Source organism: Brachyhypopomus gauderio, chromosome 15, assembly GCF_052324685.1.
Source record: "Brachyhypopomus gauderio isolate BG-103 chromosome 15, BGAUD_0.2, whole genome shotgun sequence".
NCBI classification, from domain to species: Eukaryota; Metazoa; Chordata; class Actinopteri; order Gymnotiformes; family Hypopomidae; genus Brachyhypopomus; species Brachyhypopomus gauderio.
Window position 1 is genome coordinate 6,170,807 of NC_135225.1, and position 14,924 is coordinate 6,185,730.

The window sequence follows — 14,924 nt, forward strand, 5'->3', positions numbered from 1 at the left end:
TTGCTTCTTGGGGGTTCTAGATCTGGTTTGGTAGTCATGGCCTGGTGGTTAGGGAAGGGAAGTGGTTAGGGAACTGGTCTTGTAACCGGAGGGTCGTGGGTTCGATCCCCAGACCTGAGGCCATGACTGAGGCGCCCCTTAACCCTCAATTGTTCACTTATATAAAAATGAGATAAAATGTAAGTCGCTCTGGATAAGGGCGTCTGCCAAATGTAAAATGTTTTTAACATTACAAATAAGGTTTGCCTCTTCCAATGGTTTTTAGTCTGTTTTTGATGTGTGAATCCGATGTACATCCTGATCAAACAAAAAGAATTTAGAACGTTCCAGATTTTAAATTTAACCACCTACTACAACCCACGAAGCAACAGGGTTCATCGCGCTTTTATTTAGAAAAACGATACGCAAAATGAAGCAATGACGTGGCCGATGTAATGCGAGGCCTCGTTTGTTGCTGATCACGTGATTTTGCTCAATCTAACACAAGCTCCGAAGCGGGGCTTCATCGGACACGCCCCTTTTTACTCGGTACACGCTTCGAAGCGTAGCTTCAGATGTCCCATCACTAGTAATGTGAGCTTTTCCTGTTCACTCTTTGTCTAATATGCCTCAAACCTCACCGATCATCATCCGATACGGCCCTTACGAATCGTGTGGTATTGTTGAACACAGGACATTCCGCCTAGAAGGTATCCAAGGTAGGTACCTATAGCTCACCTACTCTGTTTAAGTCGTGATGATGGCCAGTGCGTCATCACCCCCTCTGTGCTGATGCGGGAAACCGCGGACACGTGAACACGCTTGATCAGGTCTGTTGACCGCAGTGTTGCGTGAATCATGAAATTATTCTCAATGCACTCTGCTTTCTCTCCATAAGCGGCTCTGAAAGACAGCGGCTACGTTTGGGTACTTGAAAAAACGTCCGACCGGAACCAAGTGGAGCTGGTTATCAACGGAGAGCGCGTGCACGCGTGCAACATTACCGATCTGGATTTCGGTAATAATTCACATTGCAGCATCCATAATGAACAGCACTTTATAGGCACTACGCAAATCTTATTTAAAAAACCCACCGTTGGTTAATGTAGTGGGCTGCCAGTTCATGTTTGATATTGCATTTGTTGTTCAGGTATTCCTGCCAGTGCCTGCCAGCAGGCCTGCACTTTATTGGTCTCTAAACCGTGTAGGCTACTGCAGAAGACACAGAGCTGTTATTGAGACACAAATGGCCTTCTGCAACTATCATTTCACTTTATGATTTTTAAATATTCACTGACAAACCTACTCTAAAACTACTTTTATTGAGTAGGATGAATGTACACACTTTGCAAATACAAATTCCTCATGATTTCATTCTTTATTGCCTATTGTTAAATTTTTTAGTTGTTGCCTTTCAGGCCTAATATTACACTGAACTATCAGCCATCAAAACGCCTTTGTTCCTCAATAGTAATTCTTAATTCAGAGAACAGGATTTGAATTTATGATTTTTTAATCAGAAAAAAACTAGGAAATTCCATCTAGATGCCTACACTGTTGGTGTACACATAGTTTCATGGTTTTATTGCCATTCCCTTTTAAGCCATAGTTATAGCACATTTAATTATTTCAACTTTCAGTCACAAAGTAACTATATGAATGGCTCCATAAAGATAACTGACATTAAAATACTTTTCATTTCTATGTAGATCTCTGTGTTAAATTCTGAGGTAACTCTCCTAGAGTGCATATGATGAAGTTTCATGATTAATGAGGACTAAGGGAACAGGAGTAAAACAGTAAACTATTTTCAAACAAATAAATAAATAAAGTGAAAACTTTATTTCTGTACAGTATGAGGAATTTGGATCCCAGAAAACAAATGTATCTACCACTGCTAATCTATCACTGCAGTGACTATGGAAAACTATCAGTAATTTTGAATATATCTAACAAGTAATGTTTTCACTAGGGGGTGATGGAAGACTTGATCCACTATGTCAAGAAGCCATAAAAGCAGTACGGAATGTATACCAACAGCACCAAATATAATACATTTTTGTGCAGTTTTGTAAAAATGCAAGCAAATATTTTTGCTAAATTTATCATCAGAAGTAGTCACACCTCCATTTTGTGGTAAAAATGCTACTGTTTTTGTTTTAACCTCTTTATTGTTTGGTATGGTTACTTTGCTAAATAGAAAAACAACAGACTAGATATTCTATGTCCTAAACTTAGACATTTGCATTTATACATTATCACATGTGAAAATTAAATTACTTACTAAGTATTGCTTCCGTGCATGCATGGGATACTAGAAGAAATGTAACTGTACATCATCAACAGTATTTAACTTTTAATCCAAATCTGTAAATGGAACTGTTTCGTGAGAAGTCCATTAGGCCATAGATGTTGCCAATTAAATGCTATGCAGTTTTACAAAACTGGATTAAGAATGACCATCAATTATTGTATTGCTCACTGTGTGTATATAATATATGCAGTAAAATATAGTCTAGTCTACTATAGGATGACAGGTGTGTACTGTGTACTTAATGCTTAGATTGAAACACTGTGTAGCTTCAATAACATTTATGGCATTTGGCAGAGGCTCCTATCCAGGATGACTCACATATGTATCAGTATGAAAATACATATATTCCCTGAAAAATAAAACCCAACACTTTGGTGTTACTAGCACTCACACTTGACCTACCAGGTGAGCTACAGAAGAATCCCAGTGTCAGATATTCCTGTTTCATGACATTAAATCAGCAAATTGTAACCCAGGATTATTCTAGAACTGAACATTCTAATCTTATGCCACTACAGGAAAATAATTGTAAGTCTTCCTTTAATAATTCCACGATTAAGCTCTTCTCTAGATTAAGCTAAGCAACATCCAGAACCAATCAAGAAACCAACCAACCAATCAAGAAACAACCAGAAACAATGTTCTACACAATAGGGGTTTCTTTATTGACATACATTTAAATCTTGTGATTACACCACTGACCAGGCAATGTGATAGCTGCTTAAATAAGGCACTTAGGAGAGGCAGTGGAGGTGTACTGTAGAGTGATCTGAGGGGCAGTGCAGTTTCTGGACCGAAAAAGCTTGAATGGCATTAACTTCACACACATTTCTTCTCTAACTGCACGGAGATGGTCAGTTATTTTATTTTGAAGGTTTAGTGTGAATCACAGTTGAAAGCCGTGTTCTTTCTTTATTCTCCAAAAGATTTGCAGCTCATCTAATTTCAGGGGTGTTAGAATACAAGTGTCTACTTGATGGGTAAGTTCCATCTTGTTAATTTTCTTTTAAACAGTAATAGCTGTTTGATTTTATTCTGGGTATAAACATTGCAAGCTGTTCCATTCATTAGGAACAGCCTGGTCTTCTGTGTGAGAGTCTGCTCAAGCTGTGTTTTTGCAGGCATGCCCTACCAGTGGACTACGCCCGGGGTCAGCTGGCCGGGACTCCCCTGTGCATGGATCAGTACTACAGGCTCTTCACTACAGTACTACAGCACGCTTCCCACAGAGTGAAGAACGGGGGGCGAGAGGCATAGCACACCTGAGAAACTAAGTCACCTGTAATTTGGCAAAGTATTTTTTTTATAATTTAGACATTGTATTTAAATTAATATCAATCTAAATGTGATGGTTCAATAATGTGTAGGAATAGGCCTAATACTACCACCACTAGAAATCTGCATCAAGAAAAACTATAAACACCAAGCTATATATTTTGAGTTGTCCACTGTGCACTGATAAGTGTCTAAGAGAAATGTGTACGTCTCTGTGTGTCTGAAATGAAAAGTGGATCAACATGTGTTACATAAGCTCCTGAATTGTTTGACTATTGTAAATGTCTGTATGTGAGTATTGAGTGTCTAATTTTAAATATGCTCAACTAATTAGCTGTTTGAAAAAAAATAAACTAATATTTATTACCACAAACATTTGCCTACTCATCATAGGCTACAATATGTCTTTCATGGACATTTGTAAAAATTGTCTTATATGAGCTCATCAAGTTAAGTGACCTAGCTCTTACCTGAAGTCGAAATCGATCTTCAGTGCTCCAACATGTCTGTTTGATGAGACACTTTGGCGTTACACTAACTGTGTAGACCAACACTGTACTAGAAAACAGAGGGCCTATCCTGATATAACACACAGTCCCCACATTACACCCTGCAGTGTGTCCTGATAAAACACACAGTCCCCACATTACACCCTGCAGTGTGTCCTGGGTACTTGGTAGTGAAAAACGTTCAAGGTGTTACAATTCCGAATACCACTGCTTACCATAGCCATCATTTCTAACTTCTTTGCTTTACTAGCTAAGTATTTATGTAAAGCTGCAGGGGGAATCACTGTAATAAAGTTTTTCATTGTTTCTAAACACATTTTGTCGAGTTTGTCGACCTTTACCTGTTGCTAGGGGACAGGAGGCACGTGACCAATGGCTGCCGCGCGCTCGAGTCAGTTGGATGTTTTGTTTGTTTGCGTTTTTGCTGTTGGTAATGTGAGCTTTTCCTGTTCACTCTTTGTCTAATATGCCTCAAACCTCACCGATCATCATCCGATACGGCCCTTACGAATCGTGTGGTATTGTTGAACACAGGACATTCCGCCTAGAAGGTATCCAAGGTAGGTACCTATAGCTCACCTACTCTGTTTAAGTCGTGATGATGGCCAGTGCGTCATCACCCCCTCTGTGCTGATGCGGGAAACCGCGGACACGTGAACACGCTTGATCAGGTCTGTTGACCGCAGTGTTGCGTGAATCATGAAATTATTCTCAATGCACTCTGCTTTCTCTCCATAAGCGGCTCTGAAAGACAGCGGCTACGTTTGGGTACTTGAAAAAACGTCCGACCGGAACCAAGTGGAGCTGGTTATCAACGGAGAGCGCGTGCACGCGTGCAACATTACCGATCTGGATTTCGGTAATAATTCACATTGCAGCATCCATAATGAACAGCACTTTATAGGCACTACGCAAATCTTATTTAAAAAACCCACCGTTGGTTAATGTAGTGGGCTGCCAGTTCATGTTTGATATTGCATTTGTTGTTCAGGTATTCCTGCCAGTGCCTGCCAGCAGGCCTGCACTTTATTGGTCTCTAAACCGTGTAGGCTACTGCAGAAGACACAGAGCTGTTATTGAGACACAAATGGCCTTCTGCAACTATCATTTCACTTTATGATTTTTAAATATTCACTGACAAACCTACTCTAAAACTACTTTTATTGAGTAGGATGAATGTACACACTTTGCAAATACAAATTCCTCATGATTTCATTCTTTATTGCCTATTGTTAAATTTTTTAGTTGTTGCCTTTCAGGCCTAATATTACACTGAACTATCAGCCATCAAAACGCCTTTGTTCCTCAATAGTAATTCTTAATTCAGAGAACAGGATTTGAATTTATGATTTTTTAATCAGAAAAAAACTAGGAAATTCCATCTAGATGCCTACACTGTTGGTGTACACATAGTTTCATGGTTTTATTGCCATTCCCTTTTAAGCCATAGTTATAGCACATTTAATTATTTCAACTTTCAGTCACAAAGTAACTATATGAATGGCTCCATAAAGATAACTGACATTAAAATACTTTTCATTTCTATGTAGATCTCTGTGTTAAATTCTGAGGTAACTCTCCTAGAGTGCATATGATGAAGTTTCATGATTAATGAGGACTAAGGGAACAGGAGTAAAACAGTAAACTATTTTCAAACAAATAAATAAATAAAGTGAAAACTTTATTTCTGTACAGTATGAGGAATTTGGATCCCAGAAAACAAATGTATCTACCACTGCTAATCTATCACTGCAGTGACTATGGAAAACTATCAGTAATTTTGAATATATCTAACAAGTAATGTTTTCACTAGGGGGTGATGGAAGACTTGATCCACTATGTCAAGAAGCCATAAAAGCAGTACGGAATGTATACCAACAGCACCAAATATAATACATTTTTGTGCAGTTTTGTAAAAATGCAAGCAAATATTTTTGCTAAATTTATCATCAGAAGTAGTCACACCTCCATTTTGTGGTAAAAATGCTACTGTTTTTGTTTTAACCTCTTTATTGTTTGGTATGGTTACTTTGCTAAATAGAAAAACAACAGACTAGATATTCTATGTCCTAAACTTAGACATTTGCATTTATACATTATCACATGTGAAAATTAAATTACTTACTAAGTATTGCTTCCGTGCATGCATGGGATACTAGAAGAAATGTAACTGTACATCATCAACAGTATTTAACTTTTAATCCAAATCTGTAAATGGAACTGTTTCGTGAGAAGTCCATTAGGCCATAGATGTTGCCAATTAAATGCTATGCAGTTTTACAAAACTGGATTAAGAATGACCATCAATTATTGTATTGCTCACTGTGTGTATATAATATATGCAGTAAAATATAGTCTAGTCTACTATAGGATGACAGGTGTGTACTGTGTACTTAATGCTTCGTGTTTTATAAGCACATTGATATCATCAAAACTAAGTACACTAAGGACATTGCCACTGCTGAACCTTCAAGTGTATCATAGTCCTGACAGGTAGCGCGTGTTTTGGTGGCCACAAAGAACACTGTGGCAGCCATAGAGAATATTTCTACTTGTCACTGTGCCATCTGTTTAAATGTCTCAGGATGTAGTCAGGTGTGACAGTACATGAAGAAAGATAGGGGAATATGCTTATGTCAAGAAGAAACCATGTTCATCTTTCCAAATGTACTAGAGGAAATCAACCTGATTTCGTGTTGACCCAGTCATGCATTTAAATTGGCTGCATTGACTAAGTAAGTCTAGACCGGCATCAGTGCCTACTCTACTGATGAATATGACTCAGCAGGCTATTCTTAGTAGCAGATGGAGATAATACTGAAGATCTCAATACATGCACCATCACTGTCATTCGATGTCCAAAGATGTATAGAGCATTGAGAACAAGCTTCAAGTAAAGCACGAGAAGACTGTTTAGATCAGCTGAGCTGGATAAAGAAACTGCTGCTCTCAAAGGCAGCAGATCAGGTATGGTGTCCAGGACCCTCTCGAGCTCTGCCAGGTGAGCAAGCGTGCTTCCAGTGGCAGGCGCTGCAGCACAGTCTGGGCCAATGTACCTGAGGTCAGGTTAAAGGAGACCTGCAGTCCGGTTCTGTTTGCAGGACAGCTGTTTTTGTGAATGGTTAAAGGTGGAAGAAAAAAGTAATCAAGTAATGTGAGCATGAGAACACACACATACCCACATATACATATATATATATATATATATATATATATATATATATATATATATATATATATATACACACACACACACACATTTTGTATATTTCACTTGTTCTCTGCACCCCAATTTAAATTTGTGAACTTTCATGTAACAACAGTACCACCAGACTCTCAGGAGGACAAAGTCCATACATGTTTTCTCCAAAATGTGTGAGCACAGCCAGTATTTGAAGCTTCAGTTGCACAAGTCTGCTGAATCTCATCACATCTGGAGAAAAGGCTTAACCACTTGTTGGAAACTATATCTGGGTACCATAGGTGATCTGCATGGATAACCCATAACCCATGTCCCTCTACAAAAGAGAGGCAGTGACCCAGATCGTCTCACTTCACTATGTATAGGACTGCAATCTTGTGTAGGTTTACAAAAAAAATGCAGCTGTTTTTTACTGTACATGTTAATACTTTACAAAAATAAATACAATAAAATAAACACATGAAGGACTAGTACATGAAGTTGCAGTTCGCTGATTACAGCATTCGTTAATGGACTTGGGCAGTTTTGGTGGTCACCTGCTCCTGGCAGAAAATTGCAACAATATCTTCCAGCTTGAGATGTTTCTTCCTTGCCTTTTTATAGTAGACTTTGACAGTGCAGAAGATTACTCTTCATATAACTCTAGAACCCTAATCTTTTTTATTCTTCTGAACTTTGTTCCTTTAGAATAAAATATTTTATCTTTATATTGTTCCCCTAAAATGTCTGATCAATCTGAGATGTGTAAAATTATCTTAAGAAAATTCTTACACACCTGTGCTCAACTCATCAAAACAAGTGGGCCTCAGGGAGCTTCATTAAGGACTTGAGCGTGGAAATGAAAGACAGCTAAAACAAACAACACCACCGGTGTTACATCGGTCACAGTGAGACAGAACAACAGTTTTCTTTTACCACTTTAACTTTGAAGGAATCGTACAGTAAATAAAGTTCTGACAGCTGAGAGTCCAACCAAAACAACAAATTAAGAGGGCTTTTGTACAAAGCAAACACCGTTGTCCCCAGACGGCCCGTTTAATTTGCTCTGGATGAGATTTTCTCATGCTCCACAAAGCACTGCATTTATCTGCAACTGGGGAAGGCAATTACTGTAGCAGAAAATAAGTGTGTGGGGAGAACCCTGAAACTTTCAGTTCATACAGTTCTCTGCCCATCAGAAGAGTCATCATTGCTTATTACAGTAAGAAAAACTACAACGGTTGATTATAAGCCTCATGAATAAATAGAGTTGGAATAGCACTTGGTTTGAAAAAGCAATATACTATTTACAGCAAACCAATACTTGGGGAATGTCGAGACAGAATATCTATTACACAGATAACAGATGTAAGAAAATATTTGCCTGAGTATAAAGGACTGGAGAGATGTTTTCTTACCGGCTTTCTGAATGGTAATAAGATAATGGAAGTAAATGGCAGGTGTTGAGCAGCTCACCATGATCCGGGTACAGTCGTATAGCTCCAGTGAATCCCTTAGTCAGAAATAAATGATGCTTGTTTAGAACTGATCATTAATAGTGCAACAAAACTGCAATTACAGACTAATTTCATAATGATGGTGTTAGTAATGTTACACAGAAGTTATATAACTGTTTTATAACTGCATCTTTCAGTGACTACGCAGCCCCCTTTTGTAAGTTCAGTTCCACATTTCTCATATATATAGGTTCTGTACGCAGAACAAAATAGTGCATCCACATTATTTGGACAGAGCATGGAAGAATGTGATTTATGATTTTTGCATAACAAAACACCAGAAAAGGGATATTTACATTTTTTTCTTTCATCCATTCATTCATAAAATTATCTCCTCATGGATATCCAGGCACAGATGGCAGTGACATTGTAAAAAATCAAAATCTGTCATTAGCTTGATAAGCAGGGACATACATGAACAGGTAAAGCTCTCCTGGACTATTGATGGATAATATAATGAATATAACTTAGTGTTACACCTGTAAAAGCCCCAGATGTAGTAATAGCTAGTCACAGTCTTGTAAGTTCTTGCCTTGTCTGGGGGACTCCCTGCTAAGCACTAAAAGAAACATTAATGATGGTGTCTTTCGACATTAACTAAATGGTTGTTCTTCAAGAAGTTCCAGTAAAGTGCTTAAGGGACAGAGTTCCTATGGGTATCAGTTTGAACCATTTATAGGAAGCTCACTTACCAGACAGCAATAAAGGTCATCCTTACTCATGTGCAAGAAATACTCAGGGTGTGCAGACGAGTGCTCTGGACCCTAGTAATCACCCACACACAGCAGGCTAAGCTGAAGAGTTATAGCCTCATTTGGAAGACCCTGACAAACCTTGAGTCATCACTATTGATCCCTATACAATTACTTTGCCCTAATGTTGAGTTTTAACAACAAGGACACACTTTTTTTTTTTACTCAAGTACAGATTTGGTCCAGTGGTAAAACTGGATATGGTCCACATGATTGAGAGATCCTACAATTGTAGTTGTAGAGGCTGTAGACTACAATATTACTGTAAGTTGTAAATTTAGCTATTTCAGAAATAATTCAATGACATTCTTGAATATATTTTATTATATGATCTTTATTCCATCTACAGAAGTGATGGAATTAAAAGTTCATAACTAGTTTAACTGTCAACTGCAATACCTGAGGCTGTTTGAGGCCACGATGGTTTTGCGTGGATCTGCCATAGAGGCAGAAAATTGACCCTCTCCCTTCAACTTCAGGAGGATTCCTGCTGTGTCAAACTATAGCAGAGAAACTCAATGTCTCTCTCTCTCTCTCTCTCTCTCTCTCTCTCTCTCTCTGTCCATCTCTCGCTCTTTTTTCTCTCCTTGTCTTTCTCTCCAATCAGAGATAGGGGAAGAGAGGCAGAAAAGTAAGCCCAGAGATGTGATGTGTTTTGCCAGGTTGCTCAGATGCATTTTTAGACCAGCCATCAAATCCAGCGCAATGTGAAAGCATTAAAAATTTCTTAAACATCACAGTAATGATGCAGCAGTAATGTCTCAGAGAATGACGGGTTTTTTGTATTGTAGTCAGATAGATGAGGGTCAGGTGACTACACAGAGAGGCTAGATAGAATTGACATCTCATAGAATCACATGTGCCCCGGTGCCTTGTAGCGCTACACTAACCATTCTAAGGTTTTGCAATAAGTAATATATGGCCCTGATGGTCCTTTACTTTCTTGTAAGAGTCCATTAGGCACACATGTTGCTCTCAAAGAATGAATCACAGAGGCAATGGGTAATTCACATTGTTAGATAACAATTGGAAATGGCGAGTGTAGCAAAGCAAAACAAATGGAGCAGGAATTAGTCCTAATTTGGAGCCTGTTTTGCTGTGCTCATTTAATCACAGCTGTGATTCGAAAATGGCTCTTTGTATTACAGTGCCATGGCCCTGCGGAGTCACCGTGGAAACGCAGAGCAGCTAGAGGTTAACCACTGTCTCCACCTGTTATCTGCATCAGTCAAGAAACAGAAGAGAAGGGGCACGCACATTCACAAACACAGATGACTGAAGCAGCTACTCATAGCCATTAAGTCCCTAGGTAATGACTGAGAACAGCAGACTGAGGCACAGAGGCGTGCTCACTCCCCTGACCACTGCAGGAGTCTCGCTGAGAGCAGGGTGGTGGTGCACGTGTTGGGGCACGCTGTGAGCAGAGTGGTACTGCACGCATGTGCCAGCTCTCAGAGACCACATCAATAGACAGGCTTACGAGACGAGCTGCTTCTCCAGCTGCATCTAACTAACATATTCTCTCAGAAATGTTCTAGATCAAAGCCTACATCACCTACAGCCAGCACAGAGGAAAACCACAAGTCATAAATATGAAGTTGAGAAGCAAATAATGTTGGTTGTAGAGTTGGTTTGTACTGAGAGAATTTTGCTCAGCATTTCTCTGGGATTAGGAGTTTCCACTTCAAGGCTCAACAAAACACAAACCTGGCCAGTTTCCTCTCACAGGGCTGAAATTAGCCAAAGTGGGAGAGCGAGCACCTGTGTGTCGCACCTGCTGTGGTGTGTCGTCAAACGGGTTTCCTTCAGTGTCAACAAAAGCGGTACCGTGACAGGACCATGTGGGCATCTATCTCTCTCCCACGAGACTCCGTCTGAGACAGACTGACGTCATCTGTCACTGTACAGACGATAACTCTAGCCGAACGGCTGGGCTTCTCTGTGCCGCTCTGAATGATGAGGCAGCTGGCACTATGTATTTTTTTAGGTTAATGGTACTGATGAATTCAGTCATAGATTGACACACTGAAGGTACATCCCAGTAAAGCTGCCACAAACACCCAAAGTGTGAGTCACAACTGTGTCTTTGGGGAACGTTTAAGTCTGTCTTGATGCTCAGGGAGCATGCAGGCTGCTTTAGAAGAGTCTCCACATACAGGTGTGCTTTCCTGAAGAGACCTCCTGTCCACAAAGTGTGACATGAATCCTGTCTCTGAGCAGGGAGCCAAAGGCTATATTCTCCTCCAGTGCCCAGTCCACTGTCTGTTTGCTAATCACGTTCTCAACGATCCTCAACAATCCTGGGATTTAACAAAGAAATCCACACAAAAAAGATAAAAATCCTATCAAATTCTGGGTCTTAATATTCATACTTAGGAAAAAACTGAATTTCGAATAGTCAAATGCGTAGATAGTGGCAAGTCATCGTCTTTCCATTTCCACAACCTTCCCTACCAAGACCTGTTCATGAAGGTGGGACATCTTCAGTTCTGGAGAGTCAGAGTTCAGGACAGTGTAGTGAGCTTCCGCTCAAACATACTTGATTCAACTCCTTAGTTAATTATCAATTTTAGTGCAGAGCATATTCACCAATCTGTGCAGTAATTAAGTTGGGTACCCTTGCACTCAAGAAATCCCAGGTAACACTGTTTCCCGTACTGGTTGCTGGTAGGTAAGAACCATTAAGTAATGAGATACTTGTACAAGCATGTTGGGCCAATATGTGATTAAAACAATTCAGAGGATGAAACTCTCAGTGTACTAATCATTTCATCATAAAGAAAGTCAGTGGAGGGAATTATCTTAAGTGGTGCGGAGGCCTTATGTACTGATTGGCAACTGCTGAGTGAGTGATTTCTACTTGGAGCCAAGATATAAAGAAGGATTGGTCGAAACGATTCGGTGTTAAGGATGATTTAGGAGTGTTTGGGGTCGGCAGGCTGATGCTGGTGGCTTTAGTTTAATGGTCCCTGGGTGCAGCTGAATCACGCCCATGGACCTCCTCTGTATTCCATCTCGATGAGGGAGTACTGAGGCTCCCCTGCATCTCTGCAGCTCTAGCGTCCCAGGGAGCGCTGCTAATCACACACAGCAGTGCCATCGCCCTCCGGCACTGCCTTTGTGTGGAAAGTGCAGAATCAGTCAAGCACAGCAGACAGATATCTGTGATATTCGACAGACTGAGTGACATCTAAGGCTCAGTGCTGTGAAGGAGAAGTATTGCGGAAGGCCGGAGCTGGCGGCCTGAAGAACGTGCTTCAGGACGCCCTCGGGCCGCCACGTGGGGTGGACCATACGCTTTGGATCACCCATATTTGAGATGCAATCTAAACAAAGAAGCAGATCATTATGAATTCCTGATTAAAGCTCAAATTTTGCCAAGCAGAAAAATCATGGTTATGATTGGAAATTCAACAGCAGTACTTCACTAAGGCGAGTCAAGCCAGTGATGAATGTGTCGTATTTTGCTTCTTCGCAGATCTTGTCGTGTGTAGCCACTTCTTCCTGCGAACAGTTACCTGCATTTGACATCATGTAGACATTGCCCACAGTTTAAGCATTATGTGAAATCGTTAGCAAGAAACAGAAGGACATAACACATTTGTGACAAATGATTCATTAGGCATGGCATCTATGATGCCTAATGAATGGGGTACTATTGTGTACAGAAAACAGTGAGCTTAAGTCAAAATTAATACCCAGTGAATTCCCCTGAGCTGTGACAGTGCGCAGAGAGTGACAGTGATGCAATTGTAAATAAAACGAGCTGCCATCTGGCCAGACAGGATGTCAGTCATACCCACTGCAAAAATGGCAGCGCCCAAGCTTTGGTTTCTATGGCAACTCTGATGCTGAGGGGTTTCTGGGCAATAGCAGGTATATATGGGTGGAGCACAGGACAAATGTGGCAGGAATTATCCTAGCAACCGAAAACCACATTCAACTGGTGTCAACAATAAACTACAATAAACAAACTACAGATGTACTGAAGGATTCCACTAATTTACGGTGTAGGAAGAACACACACACACACACACACACACACACACACACACACACACCACACCGTATGCATATAGGTTATATACAGATGGGTACAAAATCAGTTATAATAAATTACATTATGGAGTGAATCAGATCTGTAGATGCAATGTCAGTTTAACATCAATATATAATACTACAACTCCATCTCATTATGACCAAAATCCAGAGGTAACTACTCTCTCTGTGCTCACGGGATTTATGTGTATCCTTGTTTAATGTGTTCCTCCATTCACTAGTCACTCTGCAGACATAGCTTCAGGATCACCTGCATTAGTTCCTGGAAAATGGTATCATTGAATATAGTAAAAGGAGGTTCAGGAATTGATATGGAAATGCAGGGGCACAGTAGCCCAAGGCAGGTTATGAATGTGCATTGGGCTAAATATCATGAGCTTTGTTAACTGCCCAGACCCATTCATCTTTGGTGAATCTGAAATGCCTGTTTTATCAGATTCATTCGGTTCTGAAAATAAATGGAAGACTGAAGGTGCACATTGTGCCTTTAATTAGTGTAGCTTTTTGAGAACATTTCTATGCTTATGAAAGGAGGAGGTCTAAACATGGTTTTGTTTGAAGTCCAAACCCTGCATTATCCTACGCCTTTTGATATACAAATGTCATACGAGATGATTGACAGCTGTATTTGTGGTTCCATATTGTTTTCTCTGGTGAGCATGTGATTTGTCAGTTTGACACTGATGTTGATATCACCATTACACACAAAGTGAGCATGTGTAGCAGGATTGTTATAACCTTTAAAATAAATGCTGATACTAACATCTTGTGTTATTGAATTTCTTTTGGACATTAATTACATTATAGTAATTTAGTGAAACTATCATGCAATTGAGATTTAAAAATGAAATTATATAAACAAATACAAAAAGGCAACTAAATGCAATAAATATTGTGCAATTAAATATGATTACCCATTAAAATGTCAAATTTTAATAGGTTTGAGTTTAATGAATTCAAATTTAATTGTCACACTGTTGATTGCAACAAAACATTTGACACTGAACATAGAGTAAATTAGCAAACAAATTTTTTATGACACCAAATGAAATTACCATTCAAGTTTAATTTAATTCCAAGTTAACATTAAAAATTTACTACATCACGTATCTTTTCTCCGAGGTTCACCTGGAGAGTAACATTGCAGTCGGAGCCTACAATACCAGCATCACTGCTCCGACACGGAATGAAAGCCTGGCGTTCATCAACAGACATTTACAGTGACAATATCAAAACCCAGAACTTAGTCTGATTGTGTGATTTGTGTGTGACTTGTGTATTTGTCTGTATTTTGTGTAATTTGTGTGTTAACGGGCCGCCCAATGGAGGATGTGTTCC

General features: G+C 39.6%; 2 protein-coding genes across 4 annotated transcripts; both read left to right on the top strand.

Moving 5' to 3' along the window:
* The first annotated feature begins 398 nt into the window (after positions 1-398).
* c15h10orf53 (chromosome 15 C10orf53 homolog) lies at positions 399-2,426 on the top strand. Of its 2 annotated transcripts, none has more exons than XM_076975332.1 (3): positions 399-698; positions 878-997; positions 1,952-2,426. In XM_076975332.1, exons 1-3 carry the CDS (start codon positions 605-607, stop codon positions 2,029-2,031), a joined length of 294 nt encoding a protein of 97 aa, XP_076831447.1. In that variant the 5' UTR covers positions 399-604; the 3' UTR covers positions 2,032-2,426. The 2 variants fall into 2 exon arrangements, with proteins under 2 accessions (XP_076831447.1, XP_076831446.1); XM_076975331.1 differs by lacking the exon at positions 1,952-2,426 and adding an exon at positions 1,130-1,930.
* A 990-nt stretch (positions 2,427-3,416) lies between these two features.
* On the top strand, positions 3,417-14,322 carry LOC143476920 (UPF0728 protein C10orf53 homolog). Of its 2 annotated transcripts, none has more exons than XM_076975333.1 (3): positions 3,417-4,637; positions 4,817-4,936; positions 5,069-5,869. In XM_076975333.1, the coding sequence occupies exons 1-3, from the start codon at positions 4,544-4,546 to the stop codon at positions 5,155-5,157; spliced, it is 303 nt and encodes a 100-aa protein (XP_076831448.1). In that variant the 5' UTR covers positions 3,417-4,543; the 3' UTR covers positions 5,158-5,869. The 2 variants fall into 2 exon arrangements, with proteins under 2 accessions (XP_076831448.1, XP_076831449.1); XM_076975334.1 differs by lacking the exon at positions 5,069-5,869 and adding an exon at positions 10,676-14,322 and having other exon boundaries at positions 4,383-4,637.
* The last annotated feature ends 602 nt before the right edge of the window (positions 14,323-14,924 follow it).